Here is a 21,897-nt window from a genome sequence, read left to right on the forward strand (position 1 = left end):
AAGAAGAGAAAGAGTTGTCTGGGAGAGACGGCAGTCTGCATCTGCCAACGGAACGGGCAACACCGACGGTAGCTGCTGCGTTTGGGATAGTAACCCACTCAGTATTTTCCGAGACGGAGCCAGTTGAGGACTGCAGGAGCCGTGTCGATAGGATTAGCCGACGGGACAGCGTCAGGAAGGAGAACCAACGTGGGGAACCCAGGATAGCAAAACAGGACAGAGGGGTCTCGAGCCGATCGACCAAGAGGTCAAGGGACCGCCTAATAGATTGCGCTGGTCTATGGGGTTTCGAAGTAGAAGTCATTTGTCAATAGTTTTTGTAAACAGTTCTGAGAATAATAAATGTATCATATAATTCCTACAAGTGTTCAGTAAATCTGAGTCCTGAAAACTCCCGAAAAGGTCTAAAGCTGTAAAGTAAGGAAAAGCTGAGAAAGTACGGTACAATGTTCATAAATAATCATGCATAAATATTTGCCATATGAATAATATGGGAAATGAGTATGTAGGTTTGCTGCTATGTAAATGTAAAATATAAATATTTTATAGTCATTATCAAGTAGCTCAACTAGGTTAAACCACATACCAAGTTCTATTAAGATACGTTAAAAAATAACTGAGATAAAGTATGTTATTTTTCCCATAAGAATAACATAGAGGACAGAGTGTTCTGTGTTTACCACTTACAATATCTCGGTAACCAATATACATAGAGTGATGATTCAAAATACTAAATTGTTCATCTTTTAAAGCTGGATTCAACGGTGGAAAGTAAATTTTGATTATTTTAATTTTTCCAAATGATAAATGCAAAAATCCATTTTGTGGGGCGTAAAAAATTAATATTTTCTAAAATACAAAGAAACCGTTGGTTTAACCGCTAAAGGTGTAATAACCTTTTTTATAGATAATGATTAGACCTTTCAAATAAGATGTCATACGTCAAAATCGGTTACGCGGTTTACGAGATATGCGACATTATTGTTATTGGCTGAGCGGCCATTTTGATGACGTCACTGCCCGTGACCTAATTATTTTAAAGCTTGCCTCCCGGCTGATTTTCACTCTTTCACATGTATTTAGTCGATTCCCAAAGTATGGTGCTGGTCTCCGGAAGTGAAAGATTTTTACACTTGTTCCACGCACTAACAGTCGTCAAATCAGTCACAACACAATCTAAACTGTGACAGTCACTAGTCAGAGTTGACACTCAAGCTGCAGTTAGTGAACCAGTAATAAATAAATAGAGAAGTGTTGATACAAGTAAGTAGGCCTATAAACAGTGAAAAATGCATAAAAAACCTAGTGCAGCCGAAAGTGGTTGGCTGTTGGCTCAAAGAAAACAAACTCAAGAAGCAGTTTTAAAGAAAGTGAAATGTATTAACCAGTATTTCCATTGATACGGAATTAAAACTCCCTCCCGAAACAAAACTGGTAAAAAACACGCTAATGTATAAATATATATATGCATAGGCCTATAGTAGAACCATGGAAAAAACATACTCCTTTAGTGGAATCTCGTTCAATATGTGTGTAATACAATGAACTGCACTCTGTACTGTACTGAACAGTAATCAAATCACTGCGTAGTGCATTAAGCTATTGGCGCAGGGCAAGAGGCATTTGCATAGCAACTACTGTCAAGTTCATTGCACTCGCCCCAACCCCCAACTCACATGCAGTGAATTTCGGCGAACTGATGAGTCAACCGCCCTTCCCTCTTCCCCTCCCTACACTGCTGTGGTCAAAACCTTTATAGTTATATATATATATATATATGAGGGGGGCGCTGCTTTTGGGTTTGCCCAGGGCGCCACTGACCCTTAACGCGGCCCTGACAATAACTGGTAGCTCCTAGTTATATAACCAAACAGAAAGCACAAATCATGAAAATACCTTAAAATAATAGAAACAAAATGTTGTCTACACTAGCGATCAGTGTCGACCTACATGAACTGGACACAAAAAACGAGCTTCGAAATTTACAATGGGATGAGAAGTCTGGTCAATACAATGTAACCAACTGAACAATGCTTCAAAATTGCCTTCAATCTTTAACAAATCAAAGATTTTTGCTTTCGCTGCAATGGTAGGACCAGACACAGATTACCCTCACTTAGCACCTAAGCTAATCATTATGTTACTGTATTGCCAAACCAAGATCACATAAGTGGACTTTTCCAGTGTTTTCTTCTTTCATCCCAGAAGCACTGTCTGACATTAATGCAAAGGCCAACAGTTGGGACTGGCGAACAAACACAAAACAGGATTGATCTAACACTTGCTGACAACTGACTCATCATACGCTCATATTTGGGTTAAAATACGCACATAGTGGCGTCCCCATCTTAACAAATTGATACATAATTTGCCTCCAGGATTGATTAATTGACATAAAATAAGGTTACTAACCTGTTGTCAATCAATCCTATGTTTATCAAGATGACTATAGTTTCGGGGTTAAAACCCCACTTTAAAATCTTCAGTCGTCAAATTGCCAAACATAATATCTTCTTGCACTTGCCGTTGTCAATAATCACACATAAACATACTTGGAAACCTTTAGATTTACAAAAAGTTATGTACATGCACGCAAGGCTGGCCAAGGAAAAAACCCCTCCTTGAAAATGGGGTTTTAACTCCAAAACTATATTCATCACAACACAACAAATATAGGATTGATTGACAACAGGTTAGTAACCTTATTTTATGTCAACAAATTGATTGATTGAGGGGAAGATGTAGAGGTTAACTGACAAAGGGGGTCATGCCACTCACACACCAAGTTCTTCAAGGTCGTCAAATTTAAAAAATCGTTTTGCGGCACTCAAAGAATCAGGGCACTATATTGTATGTTCGCTTTATCTCTATTAACACCCCAATGCTCACATCAACTTTCCCACTAATGTAGAAACACTTTCATTGCTAGTAAACTCCAGAACTGGTGATGCTCATATCTTGTGTTGTAGAGCCCTGATAAGAAATTAATTATATATACCAATGTTTATAAGGATAACCGGATAAAAACTCATAAGATGATGACATGTCATTTATTAAGACTATAGATAAAACAACATATAAAACTACCTTAATTAAGTACGTAAGGATTTTTGTTAAGTACTAGAGTACCGTATACATACTTTTATCTCAGAGGACCAGAGTACAGGAGTTTAAAAATATGCCCAATACTGATATAACAAAACCAAGAGTCAAACCTCATGATGTTAAATCAAAATGTAATCGTTACAACTAACTTGTTTCTGTCATTATTATACCATTGTGGATAAAAACAAACTATTCATTTCCCTCTCTCAAATAATTAATAAATAAATAGGATATTTTTTTATCTTTAAATTAAACTTGCCTAGTATGTTATTAAAAAGTTCTAGATTAAGTGTCATTTATTTATATCATTGGATTCCAAGTTCAAAATTTATAATTTTTATCAACATTCTGAAATCAAAACAAAGAAATCATAAGATCTATCCCGCTAAAGGCATAGTGCTTTTACTCGAAATTTTTGTTTGTTTAAAGATTCAAAATTTATAGTTTCGACCATCACTAAAATACAAGTATAAACATCACAGTTGTGTCATTTAGGGTCTTTATTTGCATTTCTTTGAGCTCCGGAGCTCTTAATTTTCTCTAATTGACTATAACTGTTATAAAAAAATCCTTAATCAGCCAATTGGCGCTTTCTTAAAACTTAACCTAAAGTAAGTACTGTACACAATGTACTAACAATAGTGTTACGTTACTATCCCTGATTCTTTAGCCATGCTGTAGAATATAGTGTTTGGATCTTGTAAAAGTTTGTTCGGTGAATCATACTCCTTCACTTTACCTTTGTCCAGCACAAGAATCCTGCAACATATTTATACAGAATATGTGATGATAGTTACTATTTAGATCAGAATAGTTATTTGTGCAACTAGTGAGAAAAGTGAGCAATTGACTCACTCGAGAGAAATCCTTATTCACGAGCCGTAGGCGAGTGAGGAATGGTTTCTCGAGTGAGGCAATTGTACTTTGAACTCGAGTTGCACATTATACTTTTCCTACAGTTACCATAAAACAAATAAATTGGTGAAGAAACATAACCTATTTTTACACTGAAGTGAACTTTTAATATAACATTTAACGTGAAGTGACAAATACAACAGTACAACAGCTGACCAGCTGATTTACAGCCAGTGCTGCCAACGTGTTTCACGCGCATACGACGTTGCCTGCATGATACGCGCTCACTATTTTGTGCCTTCACATTGCAAATCTGGAGTGAGACAAAGTAATTAGAGTGAGACAATGTTAACATTGTCTCACTGATGAGCGAATTGGCCACTTTGCTTTCTCAAATCAGTGAGAGAACATGTACATTGTTAGGTAACTGTAGGAAAAATGATTTCCAATCATTTTAGTTAATCTTTTGGCTACGGTTTGATAAAAATTGCACTCCAATAATATTTATTTATGATATTTTACACTGTTAAAAAAACATTAGAAAATTTATTCCTATATATCATTTAATGAAAAACTTATTTAATCACCGTCTAGAGGCAATAATAAATAAACAGGAAAATCAGCAGTACTTAATTTATAAAATGTAAGGTATAGAAAGCAACAACTATTGGAAACTTGATACTTACATCCTACATTATTTCTCTAATTATTCTATCTTCAGATAATAGAGTCATAAAACTCTTTGAAGACACAAGTACAGCCGAAAAGGTGGGGAAGTTTAAAAATTTGTGTTAAAAATACTTAAATATATCGTCAGTAAAAAAATATAAACCGGAGGGAGGGGTCCCCAAAATGCCTGTGGCTTTACAAACCAAGCCTTGGAGACAAGTTTTAGCTTACTATGAATAGTTTATATCTCATTGAAATTAGAAATGAATAGTTTTCGAGGATATTCCATCTATTCAAGCCCACCTGTCATAGTCCATGATGGTATGAAGCCTATGTGCAATGGTGAGTATGGTGCAGTCCTTAAACTCCCTGCGGATGGTTTTTTGTATAATGTCATCCGTCTCCAAGTCCACCGCAGCCGTCGCTTCGTCCAGCACCAACACTCGACTCTTCCGTAGCAACGCTCGTCCCAGACAGATCAGCTGTTTCTGACCCACACTGTGACAATATGGTTAGTGAGCAAACAATAAGATTTTAAATAAGAAAGCTAGGTTTCCAATTTGTAAAATGTGATTGAAGTAAAATAAAATGTTAGACAATACCTGAGGTTTTCCCCGCCTTCACTGACAAGATGATTCAACCCTGAGGGGAGAGAGGTGACAAACGACTTGAGGTTGGAGAGTTCCAAGGCTTTCCAGATGGTTTGGTCTGAGGCCAAGTCAAATGGATCCAAATTGTTGCGTAGAGTTCCCGAGAACAACACAGGGTCCTGGTACAAATTGTAAACAATTGATTGAAAAATTTGTTTAAATTGAAATACCCGTATCTTCTCAAGCGGGCATTAAGTGCCACTAAGAAAATCTAATCATAAGCACAGAGTTGCAGTTAGCTAATTTTATAAACTAGTTGTAGTATAGGCCTACTACTCCTTGTTCTGATGATTCGTATAGCTACCTTCGTAATACTCACACAGGTGTTTTTTTTTTATGTATTCACAATCAATTTGTTAAGAGCTGTTTGGTACATATGGATATTTTTGATTTACTGTAGTAGCTTCATAATTTCTCACACTATGTAATGTGAAAACACATCTTCCCATTTTTATGAACTTCTGATGGTGTTTTTGTTTTTAGACCGGTAAGGGTCCAATCCCAAGGTATCAGAACAAAAAGGAGGTCTACTGTAGTGGTTAGCACCTCAGACTTTGGTGCTGGAGGGAGGATTACGAATTCCAACATATCCACAACAAATTTAATGGGTTTGGATTGCTTAGGAAGTAGAAGATAATAACCTGATTGGATATGAATTGTGTAAAATCATGAAAATGCTTGAAAAACCCCACCTGAGGTATGATGGTCAGGCGACCTCGTAGGTCGTGCAGCCCGACAGCAGCAATGTTCTTCCCATCAATACAGATGGCACCACCAGCGGCCTCCAGTATACGGAACAGAGCCAGAGTAAGTGAGGACTTGCCAGCTCCAGTACGCCCCACAATACCCACCTGTCAGGGTTATTACAATATTGTAGCTATTTTTTTCAAAAATCTCCATTTTACTTTTAACTTAACCTACAATTTTCTTCTAACCAACAAAAAGTTATTTTAAACTATTAACCTTAGTGTGATTCTAAAGAAATTGTGTTATACCTAATACGTTAGTTTTTGGTCCATATTTTGTTTTTGAGCCAAGTTTAATTAATCAGACTACTAACACTAAAATTTTGTTAAACAATTAAAGTTATGTCATTCGGACAGTTAATGGAAAAAATGCTGTTTTGATTTCTTTAGGTAAAAGTGGTGAAAAATTACCAAAATAAATATATATCCTTTGCAGGGGGTTTGATAAGTTGGTGTTCACAAGTTTTAAATAGAATATAGCATAGAATACAAGAATATAGAATATAGCATACAAGCATAGAATATTTTATAAATGGCAAGCTACTTGTGTTGGTATTTGCCGATTTTTTTCCAGAGGTGCTCACACCCTTTGCTTTATTCCAAACTTTGCAAGAAGTTTGTTTATTGCGTTGATGGATATGTAATGACTGTTAGAAGCGGGAAACAACGATCACTTATGTTAGCGAATGACGAGTAGACGTCATCTATCCATACTAGTTTTGTGATTCAACAACTGCTCAGTGCATGCCGCATTGTCTAAGTGTATAACAGCCATATAGTAGAATATTTAGCATAGTGGCGAAAGTTGTTCTGAAAAGCTGGTGTACCAGAGAAACGCTTAATAAAGACATTTTTATTATTTATTTATTTATGTGGACCTGTCTTAAATTTAAGGAAAAATTCAAATAGATAATGAAACGATAATATATGTTGTACTTTTACTTTTAGACATTATCACAAATTATAAATTAGGCAAATGTGATTTGTAGCCAGGCTTCTGGAAAGTCTAAACAGTAAATGGAAGGTTTATTCGTTTATTGTTTCTTACTTTTAGATGATTTATGCTTTCAATGTATCTCAAAGAAGTCAAGTATGGCAGAATTGTAATTATTGTCTTTTACTGGTCCACTAAACAATTATTTATACAGAATAGAGTAGTAAAGATTGTTAAAATCATTGAGCAGACCTACATCTTGAAACCTCATCCAACCACCTGGCAGCTCATTCTGCAGGGTGTTGCAAGAATGATAAGACTGATACTCTTTGGTAATGTTGTGTGATGTGTTGTGTACCAACCTTCTCTCCGGGCAATATGGTGAAGGTGACTCCGGACAAAACAAGTTCCAGACCTTCCCTGTACCGGACTCTGTAGTCCCGGAACTCTATTTGGCCCTGGTCTGGCCATGAGGCTTCAGGAACAGGCTCCACTGTCCAGGCAGCCTCCTACAACAAGACAACAGTCATGTTTCAATACGTATGTTAGTGTTCAGTGGAGGCTGAGGCTGGGGGGTTAGAAAAAAATCTAGATGTGGGGGGAGGGGAGAGTGAAAGTAGTTTTTTAAATGTAATGGTGACAATCTTCCGAGTTTGCAGAGGGATCATTTTCGTCTTCATGACTGTGGCGAAATCATAAACGTCTCCTGTGATCCGGGAGAAATCGTAGACACCTTTGGCGGTTTCGGAGAGTTTTTCGGGGTCTTCTACCAAGATTGCGGTGAAATTGTGATTTTCAATCTTCAGACACATCTTGACACAAAATTTTGTCCCCCAATCAGATTATAGGTGAAAATCTTTTTCAAAAGAAAAAAATTCCTTTGAAGTTCCAAGTGAGGCTCCCGTCAACTCTGTCTTTCGGTACTTGTAAATTGACACGTAAATTTAACACACACACACATTATCCTTCGAATGCATTTAAGGATCCATTTATTGGTGAGAACAAGGGTACATTTACTGTCTTATGTATTGAAATGAAAATTATGCATACAATGCATTGTGATGGGGTACTGACCAACCTCACTCTTTTACTGTGGGGAATCAACCATACAATTACATTTCTTTTCCTCTAGAGCTTTTGTTTATCGGCAGGAGAGGGGCTCTCTAAATCTCTTAACCAACCAAATATTCCTCTAAAACCTTATCCAAAGTGTCCCTTCTTATACAACCTTAAGTTGAAAAAATCTTAAGTTCTAGGTATTAAGGTATATTTCAGCATTCATTGAAGAAATGAAATGAAAAATGTCTTTATTTAAGAGGCGAAATTAGGACTAGCAAGTCCTCTCTTCCACTTAACCTCTAAAACATAAATAAAACTATCTTTTATAAACACTTTATTAATAAAATTAAATAATCTAAAGTACCATATTATAAACATGTTGAAATTAAATTTACTAATCCTAAAAAGTCCATTCACACAAGCCGCCAACAACCCGCCACACCAGCTCCAGAGACTCATTCATACCTGCTGCTCAAAATCATAGATTTTATCTCTGCCCCAAACCTTGCATGGTTCTCTATGGATTTTATGTTGTCAGGAATAAAATTCCACATTCCAATTGCAGATACTAAGAAAGATTTATTAAAAACTGTTGACCGGTGAATTGTGAAGATGTATGTAGAAACCAACAGTTAGCATTTCTAGATAGCGTTTTGAATGGAGATCATGACGATATGTGTTTGGTTTTGACACATCACTAGTGTTGAGCATCAGCTTCACTCAACCATAGCATGATTGGGTATGGGCGAAAATATGAAGAGAATATTTAATCCCTCATACAGACCTGGGATATCTGGGTGTACTCCTTGATCCTCTCCACAGCCACCATGTTCGTTTCCACATCAGCTGTGGTCCGGGTGAAAAAGTTAAGGGATGAGGTTACCTAAACAAGGTACAACATTCTGTAAAACATTCTATACTTGTGTACTTTTGTGCATTACAGTGGTTCCTCAATATCAAGTATCTCATTGGGATGATCAAATATAGCTTAATTGCTATCAAAGTTGACTTCTCTTTGCGGTTTGCAATAGCGAGTGATTAGTGCGGTAGTCGTAAATATTCTAGTGTGGGAATACTGGGAATTCTCACCATTTAATGGGATTTTTGGAAAAGCAGAGTGGGAACGTCATTTCCACCCCAATACGCCACTGAATTAGGGGTATTTAAAAATTGTTGAGTGTGACCCATTTTATAAAGGAAGACTGGATATTGAGGTCCCTCTGTATTACCACAGAGAATTTTTATCTTAGTGAATAGCCATAAGAGAGGTTAAAAATGTTGAAATTTAATGTCTAGTTTAAACATTGTAAAAAGACAAATATTTAAACTATGAATGGAATTCAAAATATAATGAGTTGCATCAGATAGTTCACAAAATGTAGTAAAATATGACAAGTGGTTCTTTTGTGTTTAATACAGTTTACTATATAACTATATACACAATTTTTAAGGTGATTTTTTCTGTGTTTTAATTTTTTTAACTTCATCTTCCTATTATAATAGATTAACTGTTAAGTCTGGTGATAAGCCAATGATGGGTAAGTGCAGAATGTTCGGCTCCAGAAGTAACCTTTGAACTACTGTGTTTGGTAAGCATATTTTTGTTTCAATTTATGTAAAGAGTTGACAAATGAGTCGCCATTGACAAGAGTTACCTGCAAGGCATATGTGATTGAAAGTCCAGCCAGTCCGGGGTCTAGGGTTTCTCGATAAAGCACCGCAAACAACGCAGCAAAGAACACAATAAAGTTACCAACAGCTTCCAGACGAATTGCCAGCCACCTAGAATCATCACCAGTCATCAGTTAACAGTAAAAATACCAGAAAACAGAGGAAAAGTCAAACCGATTACAGACACATTGTAATGCATTGCCTTTGTAATAGACTTTCCCAGCAAACTATCCAATATTTTTTCCTACAGTCACCCGACAAAGTTGGTTTCCTTGTACTGTTTATAGTACAGAAAGCTGCTAATTGCTGCATATTTATACTTTGCCGTACGGTTTATACTTTGCCGTACGGTTTATACTTTGCCGCACATCAGGATTCCAACGAAACAACACAAAACAGCGTGGTTCCATTATGCACGTAATCCGTGTACGCTTGGAAATAGGTTGGCAACACTCAAAGATAATTATACTATGAGCAGCTGATTGACTATTATAACTACGATTTAACCTGTCATTTCGTGTTTATAGTTTCGGTATTTCTGAACTTTCTGGACTTTTCTTTTAAACGTTTTTAAAACCTTCCTACGATCTTAATAAACAAGAAAATACCTTTTAAGCATTTTTTTTTAGGCGCGGAAACCACTTCAAATTACAAAAACATACGGAACTATATTATCAAAACGCGGAGCACATTTCTTGCCGAGGAAAAATAGCGGAGTGATATGGACCGCGGGTACTACTTTCTCTAGGGCACCATTTGTGTTGCCAGCTGAACCTAAAAACGTGTTGCATAGTGTGTTTGAAAGACTAATTATTTATATGCTTTATAGTGACTGTAGGAAAAATATAATGTGTAACACGAGTGAAAAAGGCCTTTGCTGCACTCGAGATCATTCCACACTCGCCTGCGGCTCGTGCGTAAACATTGCTCTCGTGTGCAGCAAAGTGCCACTTTCACCACTAGTTACACAAATAACTATTTCTTCTGATAAAGCCTACTGAAAGAGTAGGTGTCCTTAAAATATTAAATGAATAATGTGGAGGACGTTTAGTGGTTTTTTCTATTAATAAAATCGACTACCGTATAATAAGTGCCTTAAATGTGTTTAGACTTGAAATTCTGAACAAAATATGTCGTCAAATCACTGCAGACCCTCAAAGAGGAACTATATAAAAACGTTCACTTATCTAGAGAAACTTAGTGATATATGTTAATTAATTATTTATTTAATTATTTGAAAACAAGGTTCTCAGGAAAATATATGGCCCGACGCTCGAAGATGGAATATGGAGAATGAGACATAACATCGAGATTAGAGAGCGCTATAAAGACCCTGACATCATAGCGGAAGTCAAGAGCAGAAGATTGAGATGGTTTGGTCATATACTTCTTTTTACTTTTAAACTTTTAAATTTTTACCTGTTATTGTCTGTGATATTAGCTTATTAATCTAGTCTGACTGGGTTACTGTGTAACCCTATTTTACCATAATATGTGACTATGTCTATTGCAAGATTGTTTTGCTTAATGACAATAAAGGATTTCTGATTTCTGATATTTCGAGAAGAGAGGAAGACTCCACTACGAGAAATGTACTTGATAGAAATCCCGAAGGCAGGAGACCACGAGGCCGTCCCAAACTTAGATGGAAGGATCAAGTACAAAAAGATGTAAGAAGACTGGGAAGGAGTGAAAATGACACCAAAGACAGAGACATCTGGAGGCAGTGTGTGGGCGAGGCCAAGTACCTCTTAAGGTACCAGTGGCCACTCCAGTAAGTAAGTAAGTACCGGGTGTCCCAAAAAGAATGGATCAAAAGTAAACTGACATGAACACTTTATTCTTAAAGATAAAAAGTTAACTTTATATACATTTTATTTCTTAACATTCTAAGTTTTTCCTAACATAATTTCACCGCCTAACCTCTACATGTTCTCCGTTGTTCGCTCGGAGAAAGTCAAGGCGGTGTTCAAGCTCAGACCACACATTGTGTCGCATTTCATTGGATATGTTTCCAAAGGCTTCCCTTATCTTTGCTTTAAGTTAATCTAAGTTTGAGATCGGCGAGTTGCACTTGATCTTTCACAAATCCCCATACAAAAAAATCACAAGGCGTAATGTCTGGAGATCTAGGAGGCCACCGTATGGGACCGCCGCGACCAATCCAACTGTCTGGGAAGGTTTCATCCGTCTGGCCGATGTTTCCAGAATCCTTTGAGCCGTGACTTGTCCGCCAAGCGTCCCACCAATGTCACGCCTCAGTGTTTTTTGTATAGTGCGAGTACTGGCTTTGCGCCGGAACTCAATCGGTTTGGGTCTGGCAGCAGTCCTGCAGACCCCGGGGCAATTTTTCCGCTGTCGGACACATTTTCGGCAGAAGGACAGCGACTGTCATTACTACACACACAGTTTGTTTTGTTATTAATGTGCATAAATATGTATCTGCGTCCATCGTCAGAGAAGTTTGTTTTATCTTCATTGCCTTAACTCTTTCTGATGTAGTTTTGTGCGCCGTAGACGTCAGATGAGTAAGTTGATTGATATTTTGATTTGTTTAGGTTAGAAAGTTTCTGAATTAGTTTTGGCCTTCAGCCACATGTTGAGCAGGCTTTGAGTGGGTTTTGGCTAGTGAAAAACAAGTATTAAGCACCTTCTGTGCATTGGAATTACTTTTAATTACCAATTACTTGTTTTTCAAGGCGCTAGACCCATTTCTGAGGCTGGAATTGAACAGAGTTTTGTTGGGCCTTTGGCCAAGCTTTGTGTGGTCAGACCACAAGTTTTTCTGGTTAGTTTTGTAGTTTTACCGCAAGTTTTATGTTTAGGCATGAATATTTAAAAGGACTGTATTTAAAGGGGCCCCAAAATAATTCATCTTCGGTTATTTATGTGTCATAGTCATCGTTATTTTTTAATTGTTATTTATTTAATTGTTAATTCATTCAAAGTTTATATTGCAGTTACCATCCTTAAATTATTAGTTAGGCCTAACTTTTTCACAGTTAAGTTACCATTTGTAATCTGGAAGGGTAAATTTTTTGAGAAAAGTGTTATTTAAAATTGATAAATTCTTTGAATGGGGAAATGATCGTTGTTTGATGTTATTTGTAGATTTTGAAAATTATAGGCTTTGTTGACAACTGTTTGTTTTTTGATATTCACCCACGGCCTTTCATTTTTGTTAGGGATGTGGGGCGGCCACTCGCACTGTCACTATGGGGGGCATGCTTCCAATAGTTGTTCGTCTGGGGGCGGTGCGAGGGGTCGGCTCACCTTAAACTGCCTGTACCATCGTTCCATACTGTTTCTGGATGGTGGATTTACATTGTATACAGTCTGAAATCTTCTTTTTACTTTAACCACTGATTTAGTCTCAATGAACCACTCAAGACGCTGTGCTTTTAACTGCACATTCATAATATGCAACTGTGTGGTTTGTTTATGTTTTAAAAATTCAAGCGAGCTCACAACAATGGACAGCTGTTTTTTTTTTTAATCATACGGAAAAAAACTTAAAGATGTCAGCTTTAAAACAAGCCATACTTGACTTTCCTACGACCCTCAATAGCACATATATTAAGCTGTAGATTTGATCCATTCTTTTTGGGACACGGTGTATTATTTAGTGGACTTAAGTTTACAATCATAAATACCTTGCGGCTATGAAGTTAGGATAGTTGCACATCTGGTAATGGTCCAGCTTGTATTCAGACTCTGATATGAACGCTTTTTGTAGTCCGTAAGCTCTGATTGACTGAGCGCCTAAAAAGTGAAAAAATAAGAATGTACGTACGGTAAATACAAACACAACAATAAAGACTTGATTTAAAATGTTCGCTACTGCAATAGTACTAATTTATATATATATATATATATACCAGCGATGCAGATATGAGACGGCCGGTTTCTACCCACAGACTGCCATCGCATTATGCGACAGCTGGTCACATTAAAATAGACTGACGTCGCATATTCGCTTCGGTGTCCCATGTTATTATTATTAAAAAGCTTATCTTTGTAACTGTCTATTTGAAGGCACTGAATTCTCTGCAGTGGTTTACAGGGATGTCTGTCCCATAAATGCGTCACTTGGTCTGTAGATATGATGATTAGTGACGTCATTTGATAGTTGGCAAAACTGTTTTTTACTTTGCTGCATCACTGGCCCGTGGTCTTTGTGTACCTCGGTTCGTGGCAATGACCGCAGCGTCACATATATGTGGCAATCGGTAGCGAAGGTGTTAAAAGGCAACTATTTATAATCCCATACTGGAAATAATGATAGCACTTACAGTTGATCAGCTTATATTGTTTTGGTCTACTCATTTTGTATAACTCATTTAAAAACAGTAAAAAATCAGAAGTAAGCCTCAAGACAACCAATCATCTAAAGTTAGACCCAGACAAACTAACTTAATGTAAGCTAATTCTAAACTAATGTTTGGAACCTATTACTAATCCACTACAATACCTTGTACTGTCTCTCCAAAATGAGAATATATTGGAGACCTATTTGTGGATTCAAGTCTCTTCAACTGACGGGAGGTGGCTACAAAGAGGCGCTGAAAAAACCAAACATTAAAGATAAAAACCACCTTAAAAATATAAAAACTATTTTAATAGATTGGGTTCTCAAACTATTCAAATTTGATCCCAAAATAAGTGTGATATGAGTTAAGTAAAACTACTGCTGAATGCTGTTTAAAAGCCCATCACAGATTTTCCTTTACACAACACAACAGGGCAATCATTGGTGATGTTTATCACAATCCTACGCTTAATAAATAGTGACATTGAATTCACTTTATTGTGAACCAGCAAAAATGTAAACTCTATTTGCAGCCGAGTCTTTCTATCTAGCTACAACTCAAATTTGAATAGTCTAACAGAATACAAGAAACCCACTCTTATACTACAGTCAAACTTCTAGTATGAATCTCGGTAAAACAAATTCCTCAATAAGACGAATGTTTTAAAATCCCCTTGGAACTATTACAAAAGGCAATGCTAAAAACACCTCTATACAACGTAGTAATTAGGTTAAAAACCTCCATAAGACTGAGATTGTTTGTGACATGGGCTATGACTGATTACCCTCTATACAACGAATATTCTTAGCACAAAACCTCTACAAGACAAATGCGACCTCTATAAGACAAATTTCTCGTGATCTTAACCTCCATAGTATGTAGTTTTCAAAACAAACAGAAGGTTGTCTCAACATGAAACACCCACCCATCCCTCTTCCTTCCTTAGTCATTGTTTCGCATGTCTATAAAACCTCTATAAGGCGATTAAAGGCAGTTAAACCTCGATAAAACAAACCTCTTTATTAAGAATACAAATTTTTCCCATACCCCTTGAAATTTGTCTTATAGAGGTTTGACTGTACTGCATTTTATAGCAGCGGACAAAGAAATAACAAATTAGGTAAATCAGACGGAACTTACCTGCAAAGAAAAGTTTATGATGAAGATCGGTATGATAATAAGAATGAACATGGGTGTAGTATAGGTTATAACTCCAATGGTGGCAATTGTCTGAAATCAAAACAATGTGGTCAGATAACATATTCATACTTAATTTATGTTTAACTTATTTTACAAGTAGTTTACAAGTTGTAACAAACTAGTTGTTGTTAGTGTTTGCTATGAGAACTAGAAAGACGCTAGTTCAATCCTGAGAAGAATTAGCATTTTTCTGTGTTGATACCGGTCAGTAAGCTTTACAAATTGGTCCAGGCCGAAGAAACAAGTCAGTAACAAAGCTGTACACTCCATTCTATACTCACCTTTGTATTCATATTCAGCTTTAAATATGTACACAATGTATGTTTTTATCATTGTGACGTGATGTCGGTGACTACATGGATCAACAAACTAGTCTGAAAGGTATTATAAATTGTATCATGTGTCTTGTCAGTTGTCACTTGGTCTTGGTGTTAAGTAATATAAACCTTGTATCCAGCCTATAATTGTAAATAACATATTATGACAACTTGACAAATAAAAGTGGAACAACCTACCTGTATAGCGAGTCCCAAGAAAGCCTGAATGCTAAAGGAGAGGATGGAGTCACATACGTCAATGTCTCGACTGAACCGGTTGACGATCCGACCGAGAGGTGTTGTGTCAAAGTAGCTCATGGGAGCTCGTACGATGCGGTTCAGCATGGTGAGATGTAGCCATGCAGCCGCAATCAGACAACCTTGCGAGAGGGTGATATTGGACACCACGTTACATAGAGCTGCAATGTAAATAACAGCATGTAGGTATATTGATTGAACATATAAAAATCTCAAGTATTCATTACTGACTATTGTTAACACGTTGACTGCGGCCTACTGCTATAGCAGTAGCGCGCCACTGGCACTGCTTGCGGCCTACTGCTATATCAGTAGTGTGCTCACCTGCCAAATATTACGTCTGTCTGAGCCCAGCACACGGCCGCGGTTTAGGAGCGCCTTTGTAAAGGTTTTCAGCAGCGAACGTGTTAATTATTGCCTTAACAGGAATAAATATCCAAATTATTACAATTGCTTTACATTCCTGTCTACATACCTTGAGCAAATCCGAGACCAGCGTAGACGCCCAGGTACATATGTGTCTTGGAGATGTCTTGTGTTCCGTTGACCACGACACTGCGGTCACTGGACCACTCACTCAACCACAAGTTGGTGGTCACTGTGAAGCCCTGGTACAGGAACACTGCCACAATCGCCAGCATGGACCTCCACATTCCGATAGCTCTCATGTAGTACACAAACACATTGAACTTTACCTACAAAATTGCATCTCTTGGTTAGAGTTGTATTCCTGCCAGGGACAAGATATAACTGACTGGTGAAGATGGATAATAAACTAAAGGTAAAACCTTGGTTAAGAGTGAGTGGTGATTTGTTGGTTGTGGTCGGTTACTGATTTACTAAACACAATATGGACTGATAAGAGTTTCTAGTTTAAGATCAGTTTGGTGAGCTTCTCATCACTATGGCTTGTTAATGTGACTTGTATTATAATGATGCTTCACTGTCGTTTGATTGCAGCAAAAGCTGATATTGGTAGTCAATAGTGACTGGCAGTTTTTTTGTTTTTTTTTTAAGGAAGAGGAAAATCATTTATCAAATATGGGCAGTAAGTGATAGATTGGTAAGCCTTTTTTTACAGCACATTGGGTACTCGTTTATTAATTTAACTTTGTAGGCATGGCAGTTGTTTTGGTTTGATCACTATTCTGACTACGAGTCCAACAAGAAAAATACCAATGAGAATCTGCTTAGTGACAAATGGTGTGACCAGATGGCTTACACCATAAGCTGTAAATCCATAAATCAAGTATAAAACTATTAATCCTCACATTTCCAGTTTCTGATTCCTCTACTGTCATGAGTTTCTTCTTGTCTTGCTTCTCAGGTTCGTCAGAACCCTCCTTGTTTATTGAGTTTTTAGAGCAACTGACAGCGGAGCCATTGGACTTTGTAGATTCCTTTGACATCTGCCTTCAATCAAACACAATATCAGATAGAAACTTGAAGTCAAGCTACAATACTATTAAATAATTAGGCTATCATAAAAATAATTGTTTATCAATCTTAAAAAAAAGGTTCAAACACTTTAATACAAATCACATCATATTGCCATGATTTCCAGCAACATTAGATCTAATGTTTCTGGATAAGGATAAAATCCCATTCTCTCAGACAAACATATGATCATTTTTCCTGGGTAAAAATTCTCCTTAATGATTTCACACTTTCAAAAGGGGTTTCCTGTTTAGCCAAATGAATATTCCAATATATATATGTTGTAAGACAACTGCTATATCAAGGCCTACTTTTTGTCAAAATATGATCTGCTTTACACCAGTTTAATTTCCATAGGTATGTTATGATGCTTAAAATGACAATAGAAAATATTTGTGAGCCATGCAGACACACAATGTGTAAGTTTTCTCCGCAATAAAGTTAGAGGAGGGCCGACAAAGTTTTTATGATTTCAAGACAACATAAACACCAAAAGGTATACCCAACAAAAGACTTGTATAGACTTTTGTCAAGATTATTGTATCATGGAGCAAAAAAGATGAGATACTTTGATGACTCTTAGACCATACCTCTCAAGTTTCGGTGTTTTGCCAGCATCTTCACTCTTCACAGAGATGGCTCTCATATATCTGTCTCTCAGTGACTCATCCTTCAACAACTCTTCCTTGATACCATCCAGTTCTGTAGACAATAAATATGAATTTGATTTGAATACAGTATTTTTTAAATGTGTTTTGCTATCTTACCATACCTACCTCCTTGGCCATTCAAATCTAAGTTGGTTTTTGGCCTCGCCAACAAGTTGCCTCCACTGTTTTCTAAGATGAAAAACTAAAATGGTTTCATCACCCGTTTCTAACATACCAATGTGCACCAACATGCTTATGTTATGTTGTTGATGCAGCATTTTTATAACATGTCATATATTTTGAGTGATTTTAAAAATCAATGAGCAACTGAAAAATGAAGGCCTAAAAGTGATAAACATTAGTATATTTAGTCATGAGACACAATTCATAATGATAAGCAAGCTGTTCCCAGACATTTACAAGTGTTTATGGAATCATTGTTGATTCATTTGAGGAATTTAGTTTATAGCTTGTACAAGATTGTGTTCTTGTTATGGATCCCCAGAGAGAGTCACAATGACTTCCAAACACAATGTTAGAGACTATACACTAAACAATAACATCGCTAGGCAGTCAATTGCAGGGACATTTGACTTATTGCGTACAGTCATGCCATTGGTACTTGATGATGCCAACAAACAAAGCTGTTGCTCATGCAAATTTGATATCTGATTCGTATTTATATCTGAGAGTTTTAGGTAATTGATATTGCAGCGCATTAGCCCTCTCCCATATTACTTTTGATAATAACTGATACTCGTATGTAAATAGACCTAAAACCTGAAACTATCATAGACGTCAACTACGAACAATTTACGATCCATTCAACAACAAGTAATTTACAAACCATCAACAATATCCAAGTCCTGAGCTTCCTCCAGATACTGCAGCAAGAAGTCTGCAAAGTCGCCCTTGTTGCGGACAAGTTGTTTGTATGTTCCACTCTCGGAGATTTGTCCGTCCTTCACCACGACTATGAGATCCGCTTCCGGGAGGAAACCCACCCCATGAGTCACCAGCACCCTTGTCTACAACACTGACCATTTATTTCATAAACCATTGTAAACAGTCTACAGCTTATAATATACCCCGGAACAAAACTGTCAAATCAGAAAATTTAATTGTTCATAATCACATTAATGGTGAAATCCCCCCCAAAATCATTAAAAACACAAAATTTTAATGATGAATAATTTAACTGAAATGGATTTAATTACCTGGGTTGCAGAATGGTTATAGTGTTCGCCTTCAAACCTGAGGCTGCAAGTTTGATCACGAGTGGGGTCTGTTCTGCAGGACCCAAATGCTATTTCTTGTTCATTTTTTGTACTATTTCAGGGTTTGTACTTAGAGCTAATTTATCTAAGTAGGTTGCTAGCTACCTTTGACTATTGAAACAACAATTTTATATTCCATCTCCATATTAAAGTTGTCACCAGTTTTTTGTTCAAAATCATCGTAGTTAATGTGAGCCACCGGCAGATTATGCTAATATAAATTACTGATTTCTGTCGAATCGATGAATTCAGCGAAGTGGCACTTTGCTGCAGACAAGAGAAATGTTTGTGGAAAGTGCACTCTTGTTACACATTACATTTTTCCTACAGTAATTATAAAGCATACAAATAATTTTAGTCTTTCAAACACTGTACAACTTTTTTTAGGTTAGGTTAAATCCAAAAATTGAACAAAATAGGAAGCGCTGCACCAGCTGATCGTAGTCGTAATATATTTTAATGTTGCCAACTTATTTTCAAGCATACATGTATTACGTGCCTAATAAAAGCACGCTGTTTTGTGTTGTTTGGTTGGAATACTGGTGTGCGGCAAAAAAAAAAAAAAAAAAAAACTTTGGGGCAGAAGTAAATAGTGTACAGCAAAGGTAAGTAGATGCAGTAGTTAGCAACTTTCTGTGCTATAATCAGTGCAAGGAAAGCCACTTTGTCACGTGACTGTAGGAAAAACCTTTTTACCAAGTCAAACTGATGGAATGGCATACTGAGAGTTATGGAAACCTTCATGACCCATCAATTATGTCAACAACAAATAATAATCTAGAAATAGTACAGTTGAGTCTCGGTTATCTGACCTTCCTTGGCAATCATCGGCTACGACATCATCTTAAACATCTCCCGCGATAACATCGCAATTTGTCAACATGTCCCATGCTGACGGCACAATCATAAACACATTCCTTGGTCACAAAAGCTAGCGCAAAGATCTCCCACGATCACGGCACCATCGTCAACAAGTCTTGTGGTCAAGGCCTTGTCCAATGCTCGTGGTGCGATCGTCAACTCTACCCACGGTCACAGCACCAGAACAAACGTCGTTTTTGATCATTTTCCATGTTATTCGATTTTGCCACGCCGGTTTATGTGGGATAATCAAGACTCTACTGTATATTAGACACTAGCATTCTGTGACTGGCTCACAGAACTATGTTAATTTTTCAATAAAAAAAAAATGGCGACAGCTGGCCCATATAGATGGGATCTCTACTTAGTAAACAATGTCAATGGTAGGAGGATTTCCTAGCATAATGGAAATGAGGAGGCATTAAAAAATGTATTACCAAGTGAAAAATCCACTAACCGTGTTGCGCAGGACGCCTTTAGGTCCGATGACATTTTCAAAGATGTGTTTTCCTACGTGAGCATCCACTGCACTCAGTGGATCATCCAGCAAATAAAGGTCAGCTTTACTGTAGACAGCTCTGGCCAGACTGATCCTCTGTTTCTGGCCACCACTCAAGTTGATACCCTGCAAACACATTCTTATTGATCCTCTTTGAACTCAATTGATTATTCAGGGATTTACCTATACCTATAATATTAGTTTTTCTCGTCTTATAAATATACAAATTCAAAATATTTTAAAATTATGCTTTCAGTGGTCACACATACAGTAAGGACAAGCAAATTGAAGAAAATGTATGATATTTAGGATTTTAACTCACAAACAATTCACTGACCTTGTCAACTTCTTCCCAAGCTCATCCATTTTTTCTTTCTCCCCCTATTTATAGAGAAAGTATTTTTTTTTTTTTTGTCAAAATCTTTGAGTTTGAGTTTTGGTGGATATATCCGTTTTGGGTCCCCCTGAACCCAAAAAAGTTGTTTTCGAAGTGATGTCTGTGTGTGTGTGTGGATGTGTACAGAGCTACAGACCACACCTGTTGCCCGATTTTGATGAAATTTCATATGTAGGTACTAATTCATGGTATCTCTAGGAGTTTTTTATTCGTTTTTTCAAAATTTTTATTTTTAATGGTGTTTTTCTGATAAAAACCGATAAAATAACGGAAAAATCAGATTTTGTCAAAAACGGGCTGAACGAATTTTGATAAAAATTCAGTATGTTATAGTCCTTTAGGTTCTGAAAAAAATGGTACAAATCCCATTTTCGTAAAAATTACAGTTCAAAAGTTATTGTAACTTATGTTATTTTCCCATCAAATATCCAATAAAATTACAAAAAATTATTTAAGAAAAAAGCCAGTTTTGATTCAAATTAATGTGTTATGGTCCTTATAATTCCAAACAAAATAATGCAACCCCCCCATTGATGTAACACTCACAGTTTGAAAGTTATTGCAACTTTTGTGATTTTTTTCCTACAAAATTATCATAGTTACTCCCACTGCTGACCCGATAAAGGTTGTTGACAAGCTTATGGGAGAAAGTATGTGTTAGATTGATGATACTGTTTATTATTTTATGTGGGCCTCTCAGAACAAGCTCTGCCACTTACAGGTAGAACTCCTCATAAGCTGCACATCAGACTAACGGACACAGGATTCAAACCATCAACCTATGTAGCTATCTCCTGGCAGGAGAGACTAAGCCTTAGACTGCTCAACCATTGGTCAGACATAGTGGTTACCGCACTAAAAGCACTGGTTAACCTCGAGCCTTAGCGTAGGAATTAATTCTAGCGTTAATTAATTCCATGGTTGCAACACGCGTCAGGTAAAGCTTTTACCTGTTTTTAATCAGTTATACTTTAGATAGTTGTAAAGAGACGTTTGTTTATG

The 21,897-nt window shown here is 36.9% G+C and overlaps 1 protein-coding gene across 2 annotated transcripts in view; it reads right to left on the minus strand.

Annotated features, from left to right (window-relative positions):
* Positions 1-3,370: 3,370 nt before the first annotated feature.
* LOC128991311 (multidrug resistance-associated protein 1-like) overlaps positions 3,371-21,897 on the minus strand; it is a 38,843-nt gene continuing 20,316 nt past the window's right edge. For both annotated transcript variants that reach the window (XM_054414111.1, XM_054414110.1), the window contains 16 exons: positions 20,457-20,624; positions 18,709-18,889; positions 17,802-17,913; positions 17,046-17,187; positions 16,250-16,469; positions 15,715-15,935; positions 15,140-15,229; positions 14,161-14,251; positions 13,343-13,451; positions 9,674-9,800; positions 8,803-8,901; positions 7,322-7,468; positions 5,972-6,130; positions 5,232-5,398; positions 4,933-5,127; positions 3,371-3,864 (listed from right to left, as the gene is read on the minus strand). In XM_054414111.1, coding sequence (XP_054270086.1) covers positions 3,750-3,864; positions 4,933-5,127; positions 5,232-5,398; positions 5,972-6,130; positions 7,322-7,468; positions 8,803-8,901; positions 9,674-9,800; positions 13,343-13,451; positions 14,161-14,251; positions 15,140-15,229; positions 15,715-15,935; positions 16,250-16,469; positions 17,046-17,187; positions 17,802-17,913; positions 18,709-18,889; positions 20,457-20,624 — 2,343 coding nt within the window. In that variant the 3' untranslated portion in view covers positions 3,371-3,749. The remainder of the gene's footprint in view (positions 3,865-4,932; positions 5,128-5,231; positions 5,399-5,971; positions 6,131-7,321; positions 7,469-8,802; positions 8,902-9,673; positions 9,801-13,342; positions 13,452-14,160; positions 14,252-15,139; positions 15,230-15,714; positions 15,936-16,249; positions 16,470-17,045; positions 17,188-17,801; positions 17,914-18,708; positions 18,890-20,456; positions 20,625-21,897) is intronic.

Source organism: Macrosteles quadrilineatus, unplaced genomic scaffold, assembly GCF_028750875.1.
Source record: "Macrosteles quadrilineatus isolate MER2022 unplaced genomic scaffold, UCM_ALF_1.0 Scaffold_4__1_contigs__length_99947679, whole genome shotgun sequence".
NCBI lineage: Eukaryota > Metazoa > Arthropoda > Insecta > Hemiptera > Cicadellidae > Macrosteles > Macrosteles quadrilineatus.